Consider the following 17,726-nt stretch of genomic DNA (forward strand, 5'->3'; position numbering starts at 1 on the left):
AGAAGTTTTTATAATATTCTTGAACTTACAGAAATCTGCTATAAGGAAGTGATCAGATATATATGAAAGCTTTATGCAGAATGATGTTCATAGCAGCTTCACTTATAATAGTGAAAAATCAGAAACCGAATTTTCCAACTGACAGTTAAAGCACAATTCATATAGTAGAATATCAAAGTTAGGCTTTCAAAGACTATTTAATTTCACATTGGAAAATATCCACGTATAAAATTAAATGAAAATGACGGAAAGAAAACATAGACAGCATTATCCTATTATTGTAATAATATATAGAAATGTAAATAAATGGAAACAGAAAGAGGGAAAAAGGAAAAATATTCTAAAATGCTAATGTTTCTGGGTAGTATATTACGTCTATATAATTTATTTTTAATGTTTACCATGACCACTATCACATTCGTGTTCAAAAACCGCTCAGAAATGCTTTGGAGCCCTAGCTTTCCGAACGCAGGGAGAGCAGCCTAGGCCTGCCCAGGCCCTTGGCTTTGCGCTGTGCAGTTTGAATCGCTTCGGAAACAGCTGGCCCGGCGCGCGCGGCGGGAGGGACGCGACTGCTGGGAAGAGCCGCCCCACGTGCTTTCGGGGAAACTGCCGGGGAGCGAGAAGGAGTGGGATTGAGAAGAAACCGAAAAGCGAAAGTCAGAGCCTGCGGGAGCAGTACGCAGGCGCAGCGGGGCTTTCCGGCATCCGGCTTCCTCCCGGCGGTTTCCGCCGGGCGGGGGACCCCCTGCTTGCACGCTAGCCCTGGGGCTGGAGATCGGCTTGCTGGAGGGGGTCCCAGAGAGGCCGGTCCACGCGGCCTCGCACGCGCGAGTGTTAGCCCTGCACACGACGGAAGGCGGAGGCGCGGATGGCTGCCATTTCACCTTAAAGGGAGGGAGGGAAACGTGTCCTGATTTCTGCACCTGAGGTGCTGGAAACCTTACCCTTCCACTTCCACCATTTCTTTCCTTGTGCTGAAAAAGGTCTCTTTCACCTGCTTCACTTCGCTATCTACACAGTTTGCAATTGCACTAAGATCTTGTTGTCTGGTAAGCTCTGACCCTCAGCCTGCCTGGTTGCCTGTCGTAGAACCAGAGGTTGGGGGCTGTCAGTAGGTCTGCGCCTATATAGGTCTGCGAGGGGCTTGCCTCTGTCTTCTGGGGTCTTCTCGCCCCCGTGCCTTCTCGGTTATGGTGATTATACCAGCAGGAATGTGGGAGAAGTATAATGGGGAATGCTTAGTCACTGGACAATGATTTCGAAAGTTTGGCTGGCCCAGGAAACACAGTTTTGTGTAATGTCTTGTTACTTACTCATTGGTTCTAGGAGGCACGAGACTGGGTTTCTTTGGGCTCTGCTCGCCTACTCTTAAGGGGCTCTGCCATCTTAGGGTGAACTCGGCACCCACCTAGAACCCCCAGTGTGTGAAAGGGCCTACCTCATTGGGCCCTAACCTCCAGCCTCTTGTGAGAGTGAGGACCAGCTCCCGCAATGGCTGCACACAAACAAGACCCTAAGGTACAGAGTCCTGCTATGCAAACAGACTTTTATTTTCCCCTGTTAGAACAACGCAGGACCAACTATGTAATTTGCAGGGAGGGCCCGTTGCTAAATGAAAATGTGGGGTCCCTTACTCAAAACGAATGAAGAATTTCAAGAAGGCAGCAGGAGAGCATGAAGCCAAATATGGAGCCCCTTCTGAGTGCCTGCCCTGTGGAAGCCAGACCTAGGTGGGGAATTTGGGGGCATTTCTTGTATAGGAACCTTGTTCGATGCTCACTTAAATGAAGAAACAAATTTTATAACACCACTCACCTGTTTAAAAGCCTCTGCTGGCTTCCGGTTGCATTTGCAATAAAATCCAGGATCCTTAGCTTTCCCTATAGGGCCCGCCAATTTGGGCTCACCTGCCCCTCTTACTCATCTTATCTCACTCTCCCCATATTTCACTAGACTCCCCTCCATCCCCTTGGCCTCTTTCTGTGCCTCAGATACCCCAGGTTTTTACCTACCTGAGTCCTATGCATACATACACTGGTCTTTTAGGATGCTGTTTTCCTGGCAGTGTTAATGGACTGCCTCCTTCACATTCTCTAGGTCTCAGCTCAGTCATCATCTCCTCAAAGACACCCTCATTGATTGCTTCTTCCAGTGACTATATCACACTTGCAATCCTCATAACACTTGCTAAACCTGTCCATGTTTATTATCTGTCTGTTTTCATCTCTCCTCACCAGCGTATAAGTTCACAACAGGAGGGACTTTGTTCTGCGTTACTGCGTTTTCCATCCAGGATTCCATGAGACAATGCAGTCTAATCCCCCAGGGTATCTATGTGTGTAATGAATACCCTGCTCTCCTGTATATCTAGAATGTCACTGTATGCCATCCCTGGGAGAACTGAGAAAATCGTCAAGCAAATCACTTTCTGTGTCTTGTGGTTCAGAAACTCTGGTTAAGCAAAGCAATGCCTGATACAGGCATTTTCAAATATTTCAAAAATATGTTTTGAATGAATGAATAAATGAATGTCACTGACCAACAATGGGATCAGGAATCACAGGTTAATTCAGCTGTTCAGATCTCAGCACTGGCTCTAAGACCTGTCGAGCCACAATTGAAGGGGGAAGAGAATAATGAGCATGCATAGCCCAAAAAACTTCCCTAAAGGATTTTTATTGAGAGCTCTACTCCACACCCCTTCCAACCTCTCCCCTCTCCCTGCCCTCTCTGGACGGCAGAGTTCTTTCCGTCTGCAGCAGTCTGTGAGACGTCTAAGAGGATGACTGTGGAGCCTAACATAAGAGTATTGTGGAGGACTTTTACTAGGGGCAGAAGTAGTAATGCCCTTGAGTGTAATGGAGAGTTTAGGGGAAATTGCAGGAACACTTGGTTCATCTGTGACTAGGTAGATGTCTAGGATGTTAGACGTGCATGAGATAATAACTAGAATCAAAGGGAAGTTAGAGCAAGCTGATAAACAGTATAATTCTAGACAATGTCTATTGGAAGTTCAGGGTGAGGTAGAGAGGATGTCCTCTCTGTGTGATCAAAAGCAAATGTGTTTTGGTTAATCAGGATGAAGCATAACATTGGGAGCTGTTTCATGATCTTAGAGTTTGGAGCTGTTATGAAGAGAATTCCAGTTTAGTTTTGCAGGCAGCCCAAGGAGCAAAGGAAAGGAAGGAACTAATGACCATTCTTGATGTGTTCAAACACCAAATCGTTAATAAATATTTATTCAGGGCCAGATTGTGCTAGATTCCAGGAATATGACTGTGAGCAGGGCTGTCTTGGTCCCTGTACATAGAGAGCTTGCTTGGAGTCTGTTGAGGAAAATAGATGATATCATTTACACCAAAGGTCATAAGCACTGCGCTGGGGATGTAGAGGATGCTATGGAGGAAGCTGGCATGATCTGAGCCATGTGCACACGTGTGTGTATGTGTGTGTGTGTGTATGTGTGTGTGTTTGGCAGGAAGGCTTTCCAGAGCCTGAAGAATGTGGGAACATCATCCAGGTGCAGGGGTATATGGGATGGGTTTGGAGAATTGAGAGAATGTGGCAGGGGAAGCAGAGAGAACATGGGCCATCAAAGAAGCTGAAAGTAGTTCAGTCAGTCTTGTGTGCAGATGTTTTGGTGGATAAGAAGCTGTTGGGGAGGAGTGATGAGAGATGAGTTGAAGACTAAAAGGGGACTAAATAATACGTGCCTTTGGAAAGATCTGTTGAGAATTGTGGTCTTTGTCCAAAGCTGGGATTCTTATCTAGTTTTTGTGCCATGGACCTCTTTGGCAGTCTGATGAAACCTGTAAGTTTTTCAAAACATAATGTTTTTAGTTGAATAAGATGCATAAGATTCAAAAGAAAACCAATTACATTGAAATACTGATATCAAGCCGACTTTGTGATATATTAAAACCAACTTTGTGATATAGTAATATAAATGATTCTTTTTTTCTCTTTTTGAGACAGAGTCTCACTCTGTCACCCAGGCTGTAGTGAAGTGGCATGAGCACAGTTGGCTGCAGCCAAGACCTCCTGCGTGATCCTCCCACCTCAGCCTCCGAAGTAGCTGGGACCACAGGTGCATACCACCACACCTGGCTAATTAAAAAAATAAAATAAAATAAAAATATATATAGTACAGATGGGGTCTCCCTCTGTTTCCTGGACTGGTCTTAAGCCCTGAGGCTCAAGTGATCCTCCCACCTCAGCCTCCTAAAGTGTTGGAATTATAGGTGTGAGCCACTGCACCTGACCATGTGCTTATTTACTGATGACATTAAATAATAGGATTTAGCAGTGGGTCCAATTAATGCAATTTCAAAATTGTGCTTTGCATAAATGATATTTTGAGATGACTTTAATAATTATGATATAAATATAGTATGGGTTATGGTTTGCTGCCCATATAATTGAAGGAAATCAACTGTAGTTAGAAGTTAGTAGAAATAAAACTGTAACTTTTGCCATCTAAATTCATGAGCCCTTTGAATTCTGTCCGTACACCCCAGACAAGAACTGCTAATGCAGAGCATCATGAGCCATTCAGAACTTTTTAGGGAGTGAAATTATCCAATTTAAGTAGAGCCCTCTGTCTACATATGAAGCTGCATGAAATTGTTTCTTATATTTACTGTAAGGAAAGAGAGAATGTCCTTCCCCATGTTTTTGTGGCATCCTCTTTGTGAGTGCTCTGGTAGAAATCTTCTGTCTTATAGTGGTGGTTACACAACTATATGAGTTTGTCAGAATTCATAGGCTGACACACCCAAAAGGGTGAATTTTACTGTATGTAAATTATATGCCAATAAGCCAGACTTTAAAAAGTGCATCAGTAAAGTCAGTAAATGTTCCTGGTCAATTTAGAAAAAAAGATATCTTTACTCTGTGTCAGAAATTGGAGCATGTGCACACAGAGGCCAGATGCTAAGTGTGGACCGTCTGTCTACTGCTAGAGCAGAGTCCTCGGAGGGCTTGACCTTTAATTCTGTTTCTTTTACTGTGGAGAGTTGCATGGGCCTCCCAAACTGTATGAAGTAAAGAAAAATCCCTTGAATTTGCCAGAGGTATATTCATTCTTTATGATTCTTTGGTGGGGTGGGGTTCTTGCCACCTTAGATTTTGATGAAATTCATTGGCTAGTTGCTTTCTTTCAGCATTTATTACAGATGAAGGCATTGATAATCAGAACAATTGGTTAAAGTGATTCTTTAAAATAAATTTGAAAAGTCATTAGCAAAATATATATCTGTGATTGATCTGGGATGGGTGAAAGGAGAAGTGAAAATGTGATTATTATTTTGAAACTAAGTCTATGTTTTATCTCAATTTCATTAAATGCTGCTTATTTGCAACTAGATTGTTATGGACTGAATGTTTGTGTTCCCATCTGAAAATTCATATGTTGAATTGCTAGTCCCCAAAGTGATGGTAGTAGGAGGTGGAGCTTCAGGGAGGTGATTAGGTCATGAAGCTGAGCCCTCAGGAATGGGATTAGTGCCCTTATAAAAGAGACTTTGGAGATCTCTCTAGCTGTCTTTCTACCATGTGATACAATGAGAAATTGACAGTCTGCAACCCGGAAGAGGGCTCTCACCAGAACTAGACCATACTGGCATCCTGATTTTAGACTCCCAGCCCTGAGAACTGTGAGAAATAATCTGTTTTATAAGCCACCCAGTCTGTGGTACTTTGTTATAGCAGCCTGAATTGACTAAGTCATTATTGGCAGAAAAAAATATTCTGGGGTAGGATTTGGCCAAAACGTGGTCCAAATTCCCTTCCCAATGCATTTCCTGCTCATGTGGCACACCCTATCTTGAACTAAACAGGTATCCCAGGACTCCCCTGACAAAACCTCATTGCCCTCTTTTATGGTTTGGATGTTTGTCCCTCCAAAGCTCAGGTCGAAATTCGGTCCCAATGTTGGAGGTTGGAGGTTGGAGGTGGGACCTAATGGGAGGTGTTCGGGTCATGGAGGCAGATCTCTCATGAATAGATTAGCTCCCTCTGGGTGTCGGGGAGGTGATTTCTTACTCTATTAGTTTCTGACAGTGCTGGTTGCTAAAGAAAACCAGGTGCCTTCCCCACTCCCTCTTGCTTCCTCTCTCACCATGTGATCTCTGCATATCCCAGCTTCCCTTCCCCTTTCTCCATAACTAGAAGCAGCCTAAGGCCTTCATCAGATGCAGGTACCAGTGCTATGCTTCTTGTACAGCCTGCAGAACCATGAGCAAAATAAAGCTCTATTGTTTATAAATTACCCAGCCTTAGGTATTCCTTTAGAGTAACACAACACAGACTAAGACAGAAAATTGGTACTGAGGACTGGGGGTTGCATTAAGGATACTTGTAAATGTGAAAGTGGCTTGAAACTGAGTAATGCGCAGAGGTTTGGAAGAGTTTGGAGGACTCGGAAGTTTGGAACTTCTTTTTTTTTTTTTTTTTTTTTTTCCAGACAGAATCTCGCTCTGTTGCCAGGCTAGAGTTCAGTGGCACGATTTTGGCTCACTGCAACCTCTGCCTCCCAGGTTCAAGTGATCCTTCTGCCTCAGACTCCCAAGCAGCTGAGACTACAGCCTTGGGCCACCATGTCTGGCTAATTTTTGTATTTTTTAGTAGAGACAGTGTTTCACCATGTTGGCCAGGATAGTCTCCATCTCCTGACCTCGTGATGCACCCGTCTCGGCCTCCCAAAGTGCTGGGATTACAGGTGTGAGCCACTGCGCCCGGCTGGAACTTCTTAAGAGATCGATTTAGTGGTTGTGACCTAAGTGCTGATAGAAATACAGACAACAAAGGTCACCTGAGGAGGTCTCAGATGGAAATGAGGAACTTACCGAAAACTGGAGCAAAGGTTGCCCTTGATAAACAGTAGCAAAGAAATTGGCTGCATTGTGTCCAAGCCCTATGGCTTTGTAGAAGGCTGAACTTAAGAATGATGACCTGGGGTATCTGGCAGAAGAAATTGCTAAGCAGCAAAGTACTCAAGAAGTGGCGTGGCTACTTTTAAAAGCCTATGCTAAATTATGGGAGCTAAGGAATGACTAAAAAGTGGAATTTATAATTAAAAGGGAAGCAAAGTGTAAAAATTTGGAAATTTCATAGCCTGGCCATGTGATAGAGAAGGAAAGCATTTTTAGGCAAGGAATCCAAGGGTTTGAGGAATTTGAGAGTGCTACAGAGCAACCATTGCTAAAGAGATTAGTGTGACTGAACCAGAGCCAGGTGTTATTAGTCAAGATGATGAGAAGAAGGCCCTGAAGGCATTTCAGAAAACTTTGAGGCTGACCCCTCCATCCCAGGCCCAGAATCCTAGGATGACAGAATGGTTTGGGTGGAGGACAGGCCTAGAGACTGCTCCTGTATCCCCACCACTCCAGATGGCACAGCCATGGCTCACATGGCCTCAGTGGCCCCAGGTATGAGTCATGTCACAGCTCTGGAAGGCATAAGCCATAAGCCTTGCTGGTGTCTACACAGTATTAAGTCTGCAGGTACTCAGAATGTAAAAGTCATGGAGGCTTGGCAGCTTCCACTTAGATTTCAGAGGATGTATAGGAAAGCCTGGATGCCCAGGCAAAAATCTGCTGCGGGGGCAGAGCCAACACAGAGAGTCCTCCCTGGGGTAATGCCTAGTGGAGCCATGGGATTGGGGCTGCTGCTGCAAGGACCCAAGAATTATAGTCATCAGCAGTGTGCAACCTCAGCCTGGAAAAGCCACGGGCATTCAGCTCCAACCTGTGAGAGCAGCCAGTGGCCTTGGGAGCAGGGCTGCTTGAGACCGTGGGAGCCCACTCCTCATACCAGTGTACCCAGGATGCAAGACATGGAGTCAAGGATTATTTTGGAGCTTTAAAATTTAACATCTGTCCTGCCGGGTTTTGGACTTGATGGGGGCTGTTACTCCTTTTTTTTGGAATGATTTCTCCCTTTTGGGATGGGACTTTATCCAAAACATGTACCACCATTGTATCTTGGAAGGAAACAATTTGTTTTTGATTTTACAGTTAATTCGCCTTGAGTCTCAGATGGCACTTTGGATTTTCAAGTTGATGCTGGAACAAGTTAAGACTTTGGGAACTATTGAGAAGGGATGATTATATTTTGCAACATGAGGAAGACATGAGTTTTTGGGGGGCCAGAGGAGCAATGCTATGGTTTGGATGTTTGTCTCCCCAAATCACATATTGAAATTTGATCCCAATGTTAGAGGTGAGACCTAATGGCAAGTGTTTGAGACATGAGGGTGGACTCATGAATAGATTAATACCCTCCCATGGTGGGGGGCATGAATAAATTCTTACTCTGTTGGTTCTTGTAAGAGCTGGTTGTTATAAAAAGCCTGACACCTCCCCCACTCTCTCTTGCTTCCCTTCTTGCCATGCGATTTCTACATACACCGGCTTCCCTTTGCCTTCTGCCATGAGTAGAAGCAGCCTAAGGGCCTCACATGCAGATGCAGTTTCCATGCTTCTTGTGCACTCTGCAAAACCAAATAAAACTCTTTATGAATTACCCAGCCTCAGGTATTCCTTTATAGCAACACAAAATGAAATAAGACACCCCTACAAAAATAAGTTTTGGAGTACAAGATTCACAATCTTGGGAAATAACTCTTAACTCTGGGGTCACTAATTTAATTTTGGCTTTCTGAATCTAAATAAAAATAGCCACTTATTGAACTTTTACAATATGGCCATTGTCCATATTATAGAAAATGAACTACAGACGTCCTTAATTTTCTACCCCCAAATAACAGTGATGACTGTGATCACATAGAAAACCTTGGCATTCTGCTACTAGGCTCTATATTGACAAGCTTTTTAAAACTTCTATGAAATAGGTAGGAGTCCATTGTACTTCTGATAAATTCCAGGGAGCAAAGAGCTTCTGCAATCTTTTTTGTCAGAATCCAATTGTTTAAAAGCACTTGCTGGTAGGAAATTACTTCTTTAAAGATAAAACTGTAATAGTCATGCTCCAGTTTAAATTATTTCATCCAGTTCTGCTGCCAGTTGATACGTATGCATCAGGCCAGTTTTAGAAAACCGGGTTTTGTGGAGAGAAGTAGAGACTGGGAGGACGCACCTCCAGTTAGATGCACCCTTCCATCAAACAGATGCCTCCACCCTAAAAGCATTTAGGAGCTCACAAAAGAGTAAAGGAACTGGCCTTGGGGCAGGTGGAGAGTTTGTTCCATAGGAACAATCTAGGAGCCAGTTGGGCACATGTGGGTGGGATGAGATTGCTCAGATGGAATCTCTCTAAGGGAAAGGGCAGGTTATACTAAAAGCTTTTTTTCCTTTGAACTCTTTTGCATTAAACATTAGCCTCTGCCTGTTTGGTTTGCCTGGAGGACAGGAGGTGGGCAGAAGGAATTAAATAAGAGCCCTTCAGAGGGGGCTGCCATCTCTGACTCTGCAGTCATGGTTCACCTTGAAACCTGGTTCTGGATTTTTCTGCAGCTGGTCATGGCAGATGCCTCAGTAGCATTACTTCCTCAACTGACTCAGCAGCATCCCCAGGGCTCAGCAAGCATAGAGAGTTCTCAAGGTCTTGAGCATTGGAGGGCTCCATGCTATTACTAAGGACAGCAGCTGGGCAATGGCACCACTCAACATCCAGTAGGGGTGAGGCAAGGACCAAAACAGACTTGCAATTCACATACATTACTATCCAGGAAACCAACTGCCCTTCCTCTTTACTAGAGAAAATTGAAGGAATGGAACTTCTCATCCTAAACCTCTTTCCCCAGTCTCAGGTTGGATTCATGGGACCAGAGAGACTATTAGAGCTGGGAAAGATCATAGAACCCACATAGTCTAACCTCTTCTAGAGATGAAGAATGAGCAACTTATGAATAAAATCAGTCACCCAAGGCCAGAGTTGTTATTCTCCTAGTCCTCATTTCATCCTCCTAGTCCTCATTTCATGAGTTTTTTTAACCCATGTGTCTGCTTACAATACCTGTAAAATCAGTGCAGTTTGCCCAAGATACCACCAGGAATGACTCTGGATCCCTCCTCCTGTGGTACCAGCAGCTGTTGAATCCCATAGTTGGGATAATATTGACATGGCACTCAGGAGGCTCCCTAATTCAACCCTGGATGCCCTGTGAATTTCTGCTAATGTCGCATGACGACTTTCCTCTTGGATCTACTGTGATCGCTGTGCTTGCTAGCACTCATCATACAGTAGATTGGCTTATTTGGCTTTTCCCTCAGGCCTTCTTGCTGAGGTGTAGGTGTGACTTTGCTATTCTTGACCTACCCTGAAACATTAACACTTGCATCTTCTAGCTAAAATCATAAGTAACACCAGAGAGACAAATCAGAAATAAACCAAACACAGGCAAGCGAGTCTTCTGTGAATACTGTTATTAACACTGGTTTCTGAAAGTTGTCTTATCTTGCACGTTTATCTGAAGCTTTGGTTTCAAGCATTTCAATCACAACACTCCCAACTGGGGAGTGCCATGACAGTGTGAAGAGAGCTTCAGACATCAAACATTTCCCAGAACCCGGTATTTACAAAGCTGAAGAAATCAAATGTGGTCGTTGGGCAAAGAACAGTCTTTAAAGTTTTTCATTTGCTTCCTTTCTTGGTGTGTCAGAGTTTATCCCGTCATTCAGCAGAATAAGGAGACTTCATCTAAAATTAAAAATGAAAATAATCTTTGAGGAAACTATTGGTTTGCAAATAAATCACTATTTCTTGTGTAAATAAACATCCTCTTTTCTACAAATTACTCCATAATTTTTCTATTACCTAGTTAAAATACTTAAACTAAGTATTTGCAAAAGTAATAGGGGTTGATCAGTCTAAAATAAAAGGTACCTTTCAAGGAGACATAAAACTGTTTTAAGAAAAAGGCCTGTTTATCCGCCAAAAATATAATGAGGAAATGGGTGCAAAATGTAGCAAATGTTCAGTTAGACATAAATAACTTGATGATTTAAGGGAACTAACATTGGAATAAGCTATCAAAGGAAAGTGAATTTTTCATCTATGGAAATCTTCAAGAGAAGAATTAAAAGCCAGCCAGATAAAAATTTTTGAGGCTTAGGGTCCCTCCAAGTTTCTATTATATTATTCTGATGTATGTTCACTTTCATGTAAATTGGGAGTTTGAACCCATTGACATTACTGGTGGATAAGAGCGAATAGGACTCATCCCAAATAACATTATTGCATTAAAGATTATGACTCAGTTCTCAAAAAGGAGAGCATTATTATGCTATTGACCATTATTCATATATTACTTGATGAAGCTCCTGGTTCTAGAAATGCAAGCCATAATCAAGAAAAGTTGCAATGTGTGATGTTTGCACTGTAAGATAGCAAACTGGGTTTACTAGATAGTAAGTAACTAGTAAACTAGATAGTATACTAGGTTTATAAATATTGACCAGTAAATGCTGTTTGCTAAAGTAGAGAGTGTTGGGGAATGAGTGGGCCCGTGGTGCCAGTAGGGATAGTGTGCTTGAGTAGGGTATAGGAATATTTTGCCCTCTGGTGGTTTCTGGTGGAAAGAATGTAAAGCAGTTTAAGTAAGTGAAGGTGTCTGCTTTCCATACCCATAAGATCAGCAACACGCAGGACCATCCAGACACTTTTTGTGTCATGCTCATGAATTTGTTCCAATAAATGTGTTTTCTCCCTACCCAGGCAGTATTTCAGCCCCTTTGATTCCCACGCCACCTTTGCATCATTGGAAATGCCTTTGAGCAGCAATGGAAAATAAAGGGAACATACTGCAGTTTCGATTGTTGTGGGACTCAGGTTTTCTCTCAGCACCGCATACACACTTGGAGACATGGGAAGAAGGTCTGATGGAGAATGTGGCTCCATTGAATCACTTCGGCTTAAAGAGATAACAAGGTCAATATGGACAAGGATTAGAAAATAATAATAGCTCACGGTGACTTACTGTGTCAGGAACTCATTTCTAGGGCTTCATCTATTTGTGACACTGAGTTATCTGATTCATCATTTCATATCAGAACATTCAACTTGCTATGGAATATATGGCATTATAAGGGGAATTTTATAATTTTAGTTACAATAGATTGTGGTAAGTGTGCCCTAAAGGTTAGCTTTATGTATAAAAGGAAATGGGACATTGCACATGACAATGCTTTGCTCTCAGTTATGTGTACTCTGCTCTACTTTTAAATCTCCTATAGGAAAGCTTTTTATAAAAAATATTTTACATGTGACTAAGATTACTCACATTGTTGAGATGGGGATAAAAACGGAAGGAACATAACCTTTGCCACCCCTTTCTGTTGGTCTTGAAACTGGAAAAAAGAAGGCACAATGTTGGGGGGAAAAATGTCAATATTAATAAAACTGGGGAAAAAAGAGTCTAGAAAAATATTAATGATAAGAGGAAGAGAGATAATACAGTTGTTCGGTGATACACAAAAATGTTTCATTAAATAGGGGACACAATCTATTAGATAAGCATAAAATGTGCAAGAAGAGAAAAACAAATCTCTTGGCAGGCCTAATCTGACTTCATATATTAATGCCTCTAAACTGTATGGGAAAAGTTGAGAATCAGCTGTATTACCTGTCTTCTGCGTTTCATTTACGTCTGATTATAAGGACTGATTGAGTCATGTTTTGGAGGATATAATAACCCAGTTCTTTTCATTTAAATGGACACCAGTCAGAACCTTATGATTGCAAATGTTTTTGAAGTACAGACATCAGTGTTCCCGAAAGTATCATTGTGCTGTAGTAACAGTCATATGCAAACCTCACCTTGGAAAAATTCCCCAAACTTCTCTGGTATACCATGTTGAAAATTTGTTCCAATTTTCCAACCCTAATTTGTTGCATTGATATTTGTTATTTCATTCGATCAGTTGTTGAAAGTCACTGAGAAGTCACAGGTTTGTTTGCTTTTCTCTTCTTTTGCATTTTTGTTTATTTCAGAGAGCATGAAGTCAGGTGGCTGTGAGTCTGTGAGTGACAACTGTAGGATATTCTGCATGATGGGGCCCAAAGATTTAGTGCTATAGATGAAGATTTCTATGGATTGTATACACTTCCATTAAAGAAACAGAATGATGAATGTACCTTAAAATCACATAGCAATTTAACGAATTTTCTTTTATGTATTCAACAAATATTTACCGAATGCCTGTTTTGGCCAGACATTGGTCTAGGTCCTTAGGATACAACCAGGAAAGGTTGGCTGGGTGAGTGGGGGAGGGAGAGGATGAAGCACAGATCCACAGGTCCCTCCCTAGCAAATGAACAAATACCCTGAGTTGTAAAACTAAAGTATGGTTGAAAATATAAAACTTATAAACCCTGGGGTTCCTTTGTAATATACAGACTTGTTTTACTATTAAAAGCTTCTCATCATTACCCCCTCTTTCTTTTCCTTTCCCCCAGTCATAGACGTGAAGTCTGCACCACTTCTGTCTTACAAAGGAGAAAACTGAAGCTCTCCGAGTGGCCTTGAGAGGCCCCCATGGCCACGGTGAAGTTTAGTTGCAGCTGCTTATTACTCTGCTAGTGTTAGAAAGCCCAGCGGTCCCTTTTCAGGAGCTGCTGACATACCGCTTCATTTCTAAGGCTTTGACCTCCATATGCCCTTAGATCTTACAAACATCAGAGTAAACAAAAAGAGGAACTTCATTTATCATTTACTTTGCTCCAATATGAGGTTATTTTCCAAAATCTTAAGGAAAAAAAACAAAAACAAAACCAGAAAAACCTAACCTTCGCAAGGCTGAGAGCTGTAGTGTCTACCAAAGGCTTTGTCTTTGGGAATATCAGGATATAGGTACTTCAGAGGGTTTTCAGGAACGTTTTCGGCCATAATCACTTTGTAGTCTCGCAGGATGTCAGCGAATGGCAGAGCAGACAACCGGCCTTTATTGTAGGGTTCTACGGAGTGGAATCTCACTTCCCCTTGAAAAACAGAAATTGGAGAAATATACAGGTTCCTGTACACATGCCTTGTGACCATTTTTTCCCTGCCCACATTATCTTCATGCCACTGGAGTGACTTGTCAGTTCATGTCACTTCAATGTCAGACCGTCTGCTGCCTGGACAGTATAGATTGTGCATACGATAGACTTTTTGGAATTCATGGGTACCCTGTTCTGAGACAACTGCAACTACTAATATTCAAGCCCACCGAATACATCACAAATAGATCAACACACCATACACTTCCAAAAACTGAAATCCCAGTAACTAAAGTTAAGAAAACTAATTTCACAAGAATAAACATTAGTGAGTATATACCATTTTCAGAATGGTCCACCCAGGTGAAAGTTATTCCTCCGAGATGGCTTTCACTGAATCTTAATAAAAAGGTGCCAGGCATTTTATCCTTTAGCAAGAGCCGTTCCTTCTCTTTGCTAACAAAGCCCATGACATACCTAAAAATAGAAATGCATGATTTTTTTCTGATCATTATTGGATTTTCACTTATTGCATTTACAAAGAGCAGACCTACAGTTTGTTTTGAGTGTAATCAAAAGTCATTCTCACCTGAAATACTCATATATAGATTAATATACATAGTGATACTCCACGAATAAGAAATTGCAACTATTTTTTTCTATTGTACTAAATATGCTTAAGAGAAAAAGAAGTAGAAGAAAATCAGTAACAACAGAAAAAAAGAACATAATTCACTCATATGAAAAATATAGCCTATAACTTACCCATCAATCCAAAGGGGAAGAATGTGTTTCTTAATTAGATCCAATATTGCTTCAAGCCATGTCCAAAAGGTAAATGATTTACCAGGTAAGTGTTCCTATAGGAATAAACAAGCACATTAAGACATTAAGTAACAATGTTGATATAATAATTTAAGTTCAATTTTTCAACAAAATAATATCCTGAAACTGGACAACACCTTAGTTTCTGTAAAAAATATTCTTGGCTGGGCATGGTGGCTCACGCCTGTAATCCCAGCACTTTGGGAGGCCAAGGTGGGCAGATCACCAGGTCAGGAGATCAAGACCATCCTGGTTAACAGGGTGAAACCCCGTCTCTGCTAAAAATACCAAAAAAATTAGCTGGGCGTGGTGGTGAGTGCCTGTAGTCCCAGCTACTTGGGAGGCTGAGGCAGGAGAATGGCATGAACCCGGGAGGCGACAGAGCGAGACTCCCTCTCAAAAAAAAAAAAATAATTCTTATCTGGGAATTACTCAAAACCCCAGGTAATAATATAGACTTGGGAACATTGTATTAAAAAACAAATGTATCTAAATGATGTTTCCCCGACCGTTTGTACCTTGCAGAACTTGGCCCAGGTGAGGTGACCATCACTGTAGCTAGATTGGACTGAAATGAAAGAAAAGAATGAGATTTTTCATTCGACAATGAGATGCTTCAATTTTGTGCTCAATTTAGATATTTTTCCTCTTCCCTTTCAAGCATTTCTTAAGCACCTGTTATGGGTTTGCAATGTACCGAGTGCTAGGTACAGTACAAATATAAGACATCATCCTTGCTCCTAAGAAGTTTATTATCTAGATAATAAGGTTTTTGGTGGAGGAGCTAACAATGGCTTTAGAAAGCAGGTGGGTATCTAGGATCTGGATGGGTAGAATATAAATTGTCAGAGGAGACAAAGGAGGCCACTCCAGAGAGCAAGGGTAATATAGGACAGGGCATGATGGACATGGACATGGACATGGCTTATACTGGAGACAGGAAGAGCTGCCTAATGTTGGTAAATGAACATTATAAAACAAATTTGTGTAAGTTAGGTGTAGCTAGATTACCAAGAATGTTGCCTATTAAGATGGAAAGAATGGACTAGAAATCTATTAGACAGTAAGTAGCCATTGGCTGCTTTGATCCAGAGTAGTGAAAGGACACGAGTTTTCATCTAAATTTTTAAGGAAATTATACTCATAAGAATAATCTGATAAAGGTCTGAAAGGATATGGTTGCTATCTATACTACATGCTTAAAAGCTTTACTCACTCTAACAAATATTTATTGAATGCCTACTATTGCTGCTTATGAATTAAATAAGGATCAAAACATGTATTTCCATTAAGTAAATTTTGTGATGTTTTCCGAAATCCTAATTTATTTAAGTACCCATTGATCCAAGAGTAGGTGCAAGTGGCAAGCATCCCAGCACCATGTGAGTCAAGCTTAAATCACACATGATTCTACTTCTGCTGCACAAATGGATCTTTGGCCCTAATTTAACTAGGAATGCATATAGATCTAATTTTAACTCTTTTTTTTTTTTGGTGTTAAATATGTTAAACCCCGACTTGCCAAAATACAGCTTTCTTAGAGATTTTTTAGAAAAAGTTTGGATTATCGTTGGTACATGTAGTACCCATGACTCTATTTTGCAAACTTTAGAAATCTCAGTCAAAGCTGAAACTTTCTTGGTATGCAGAATTAAGTATTGCCTAGGTGGTTTAAAATTTCTATTACATTTCCTAGACGTAGTGAAGGAATCAGTCATTTTCCAGTTGGTTTATGTCAGTTGAGACATTCATATGAACGATCATATGGGGCACCATTAAGGCTTCACATCATATTTAGTGGAAATATACCCTGGAGACTGGGGTGGGGAATAGACAGGGAGGGGCTTTAGACCTGGACAAGTCTGGCCTGCGGCTTGGTTCTGCTGTGTACTAGCCATGCAGCTGTGGCAAGTCACTTGACTTCTGTACTCCAATACAGTCACTTATAAAATTGATAGAATAAGGTGAGTCTTGCAGGACTTTCCTGAGGATTAAAAATAATATAACACTTAGCTCTGTGCCTGGCAATATAGTAGGCATTGAATAAATTATGATGATGATCATTATTATTAATAGTAGTAATAGCGTCCTGGTTATTTAAAATGCTTGAGTGCCAAAAACAGAGGCGAATCCTGTCTGTCTACCAGCTCTCACCTGTAAGCTTCTCTGCCAGCATATTGAGTTGATCTGAATTAAGGCCACGACCAACGTACGATGAAAACTGCCAGCTCATCACCTCCAGTAGTTGACTCAATGTGGCAGGTGGGGGATTATTAAAGAAAACCAAGTTCTGAAATAGAATCATGATGATGATTTGTTAATTATCTTACAGTGGGTAGCTAGTGAGCAGGGCGAGAGAGGTCTCCCCGTCTCCCCACACACATACTAGGAATGTTGGGTGACCATTAGATGATGGTCAGGCAGTTGTTAACTGTTTCTCTAAAGTCATAATTGATCACAGCTGGTGCCAAGGAAAGACCGTGTTCTAATAGAAAACACCTAAAACTGCTCAGCAGCTTCCCAGTAAGATCTCAGGAGTGGGGAGAAGTAACACAAGACCCCTGAAGAATGCCAAGCCCAAATCAAGAGGTCAAGCTGCACACTTGGCTTCTCAAGTTGCCCGCTTGGTCCTCTTCCAAGTTGTACTTTCCTTTCCTTCCTTCTCTTGCTGTTCTAAAGCTTTTAATAAACTTTCACTCCTGCTCTGAAGCTTGCCTTGGTCACTCCTTCTGTCCTATGCTCCTCAGTTGAATTCTTTCTTCTGAGGCAAGAATTGAGGTTGCTGCAGATCCATACACATTCACCACTAATAACAATTACGCTTATGACACTGTAATTCAATATATAGGATTCCTAATTTAAAGTCTTTTGGCCAACCTAAGTAAGTATAAAATATCATCTCATCTCTGTTGTTCTTAAGACTGACATCATCTTTTCCTAAAAGTCTCCCTGTTCTTTGA

The 17,726-nt window shown here is 41.5% G+C and overlaps 1 protein-coding gene across 3 annotated transcripts in view; it reads right to left on the reverse strand.

Moving 5' to 3' along the window:
- Positions 1 to 10,376: 10,376 nt before the first annotated feature.
- The window catches only part of STAT4 (signal transducer and activator of transcription 4), a 125,928-nt gene continuing 118,578 nt past the window's right edge, over positions 10,377 to 17,726 (reverse strand). For all 3 annotated transcript variants that reach the window (XM_077957328.1, XM_015110589.3, XM_015110591.3), the window contains 8 exons: positions 16,921 to 17,056; positions 15,285 to 15,334; positions 14,707 to 14,801; positions 14,282 to 14,418; positions 13,750 to 13,941; positions 12,245 to 12,311; positions 11,767 to 11,875; positions 10,377 to 10,662 (listed from right to left, as the gene is read on the reverse strand). In XM_077957328.1, the coding sequence (XP_077813454.1) occupies positions 10,636 to 10,662; positions 11,767 to 11,875; positions 12,245 to 12,311; positions 13,750 to 13,941; positions 14,282 to 14,418; positions 14,707 to 14,801; positions 15,285 to 15,334; positions 16,921 to 17,056 (813 nt within the window). In that variant the 3' untranslated portion in view covers positions 10,377 to 10,635. The remainder of the gene's footprint in view (positions 10,663 to 11,766; positions 11,876 to 12,244; positions 12,312 to 13,749; positions 13,942 to 14,281; positions 14,419 to 14,706; positions 14,802 to 15,284; positions 15,335 to 16,920; positions 17,057 to 17,726) is intronic.

Source organism: Macaca mulatta, chromosome 12 (assembly GCF_049350105.2).
Source record: "Macaca mulatta isolate MMU2019108-1 chromosome 12, T2T-MMU8v2.0, whole genome shotgun sequence".
In the NCBI taxonomy this organism is placed as follows: domain Eukaryota; kingdom Metazoa; phylum Chordata; class Mammalia; order Primates; family Cercopithecidae; genus Macaca; species Macaca mulatta.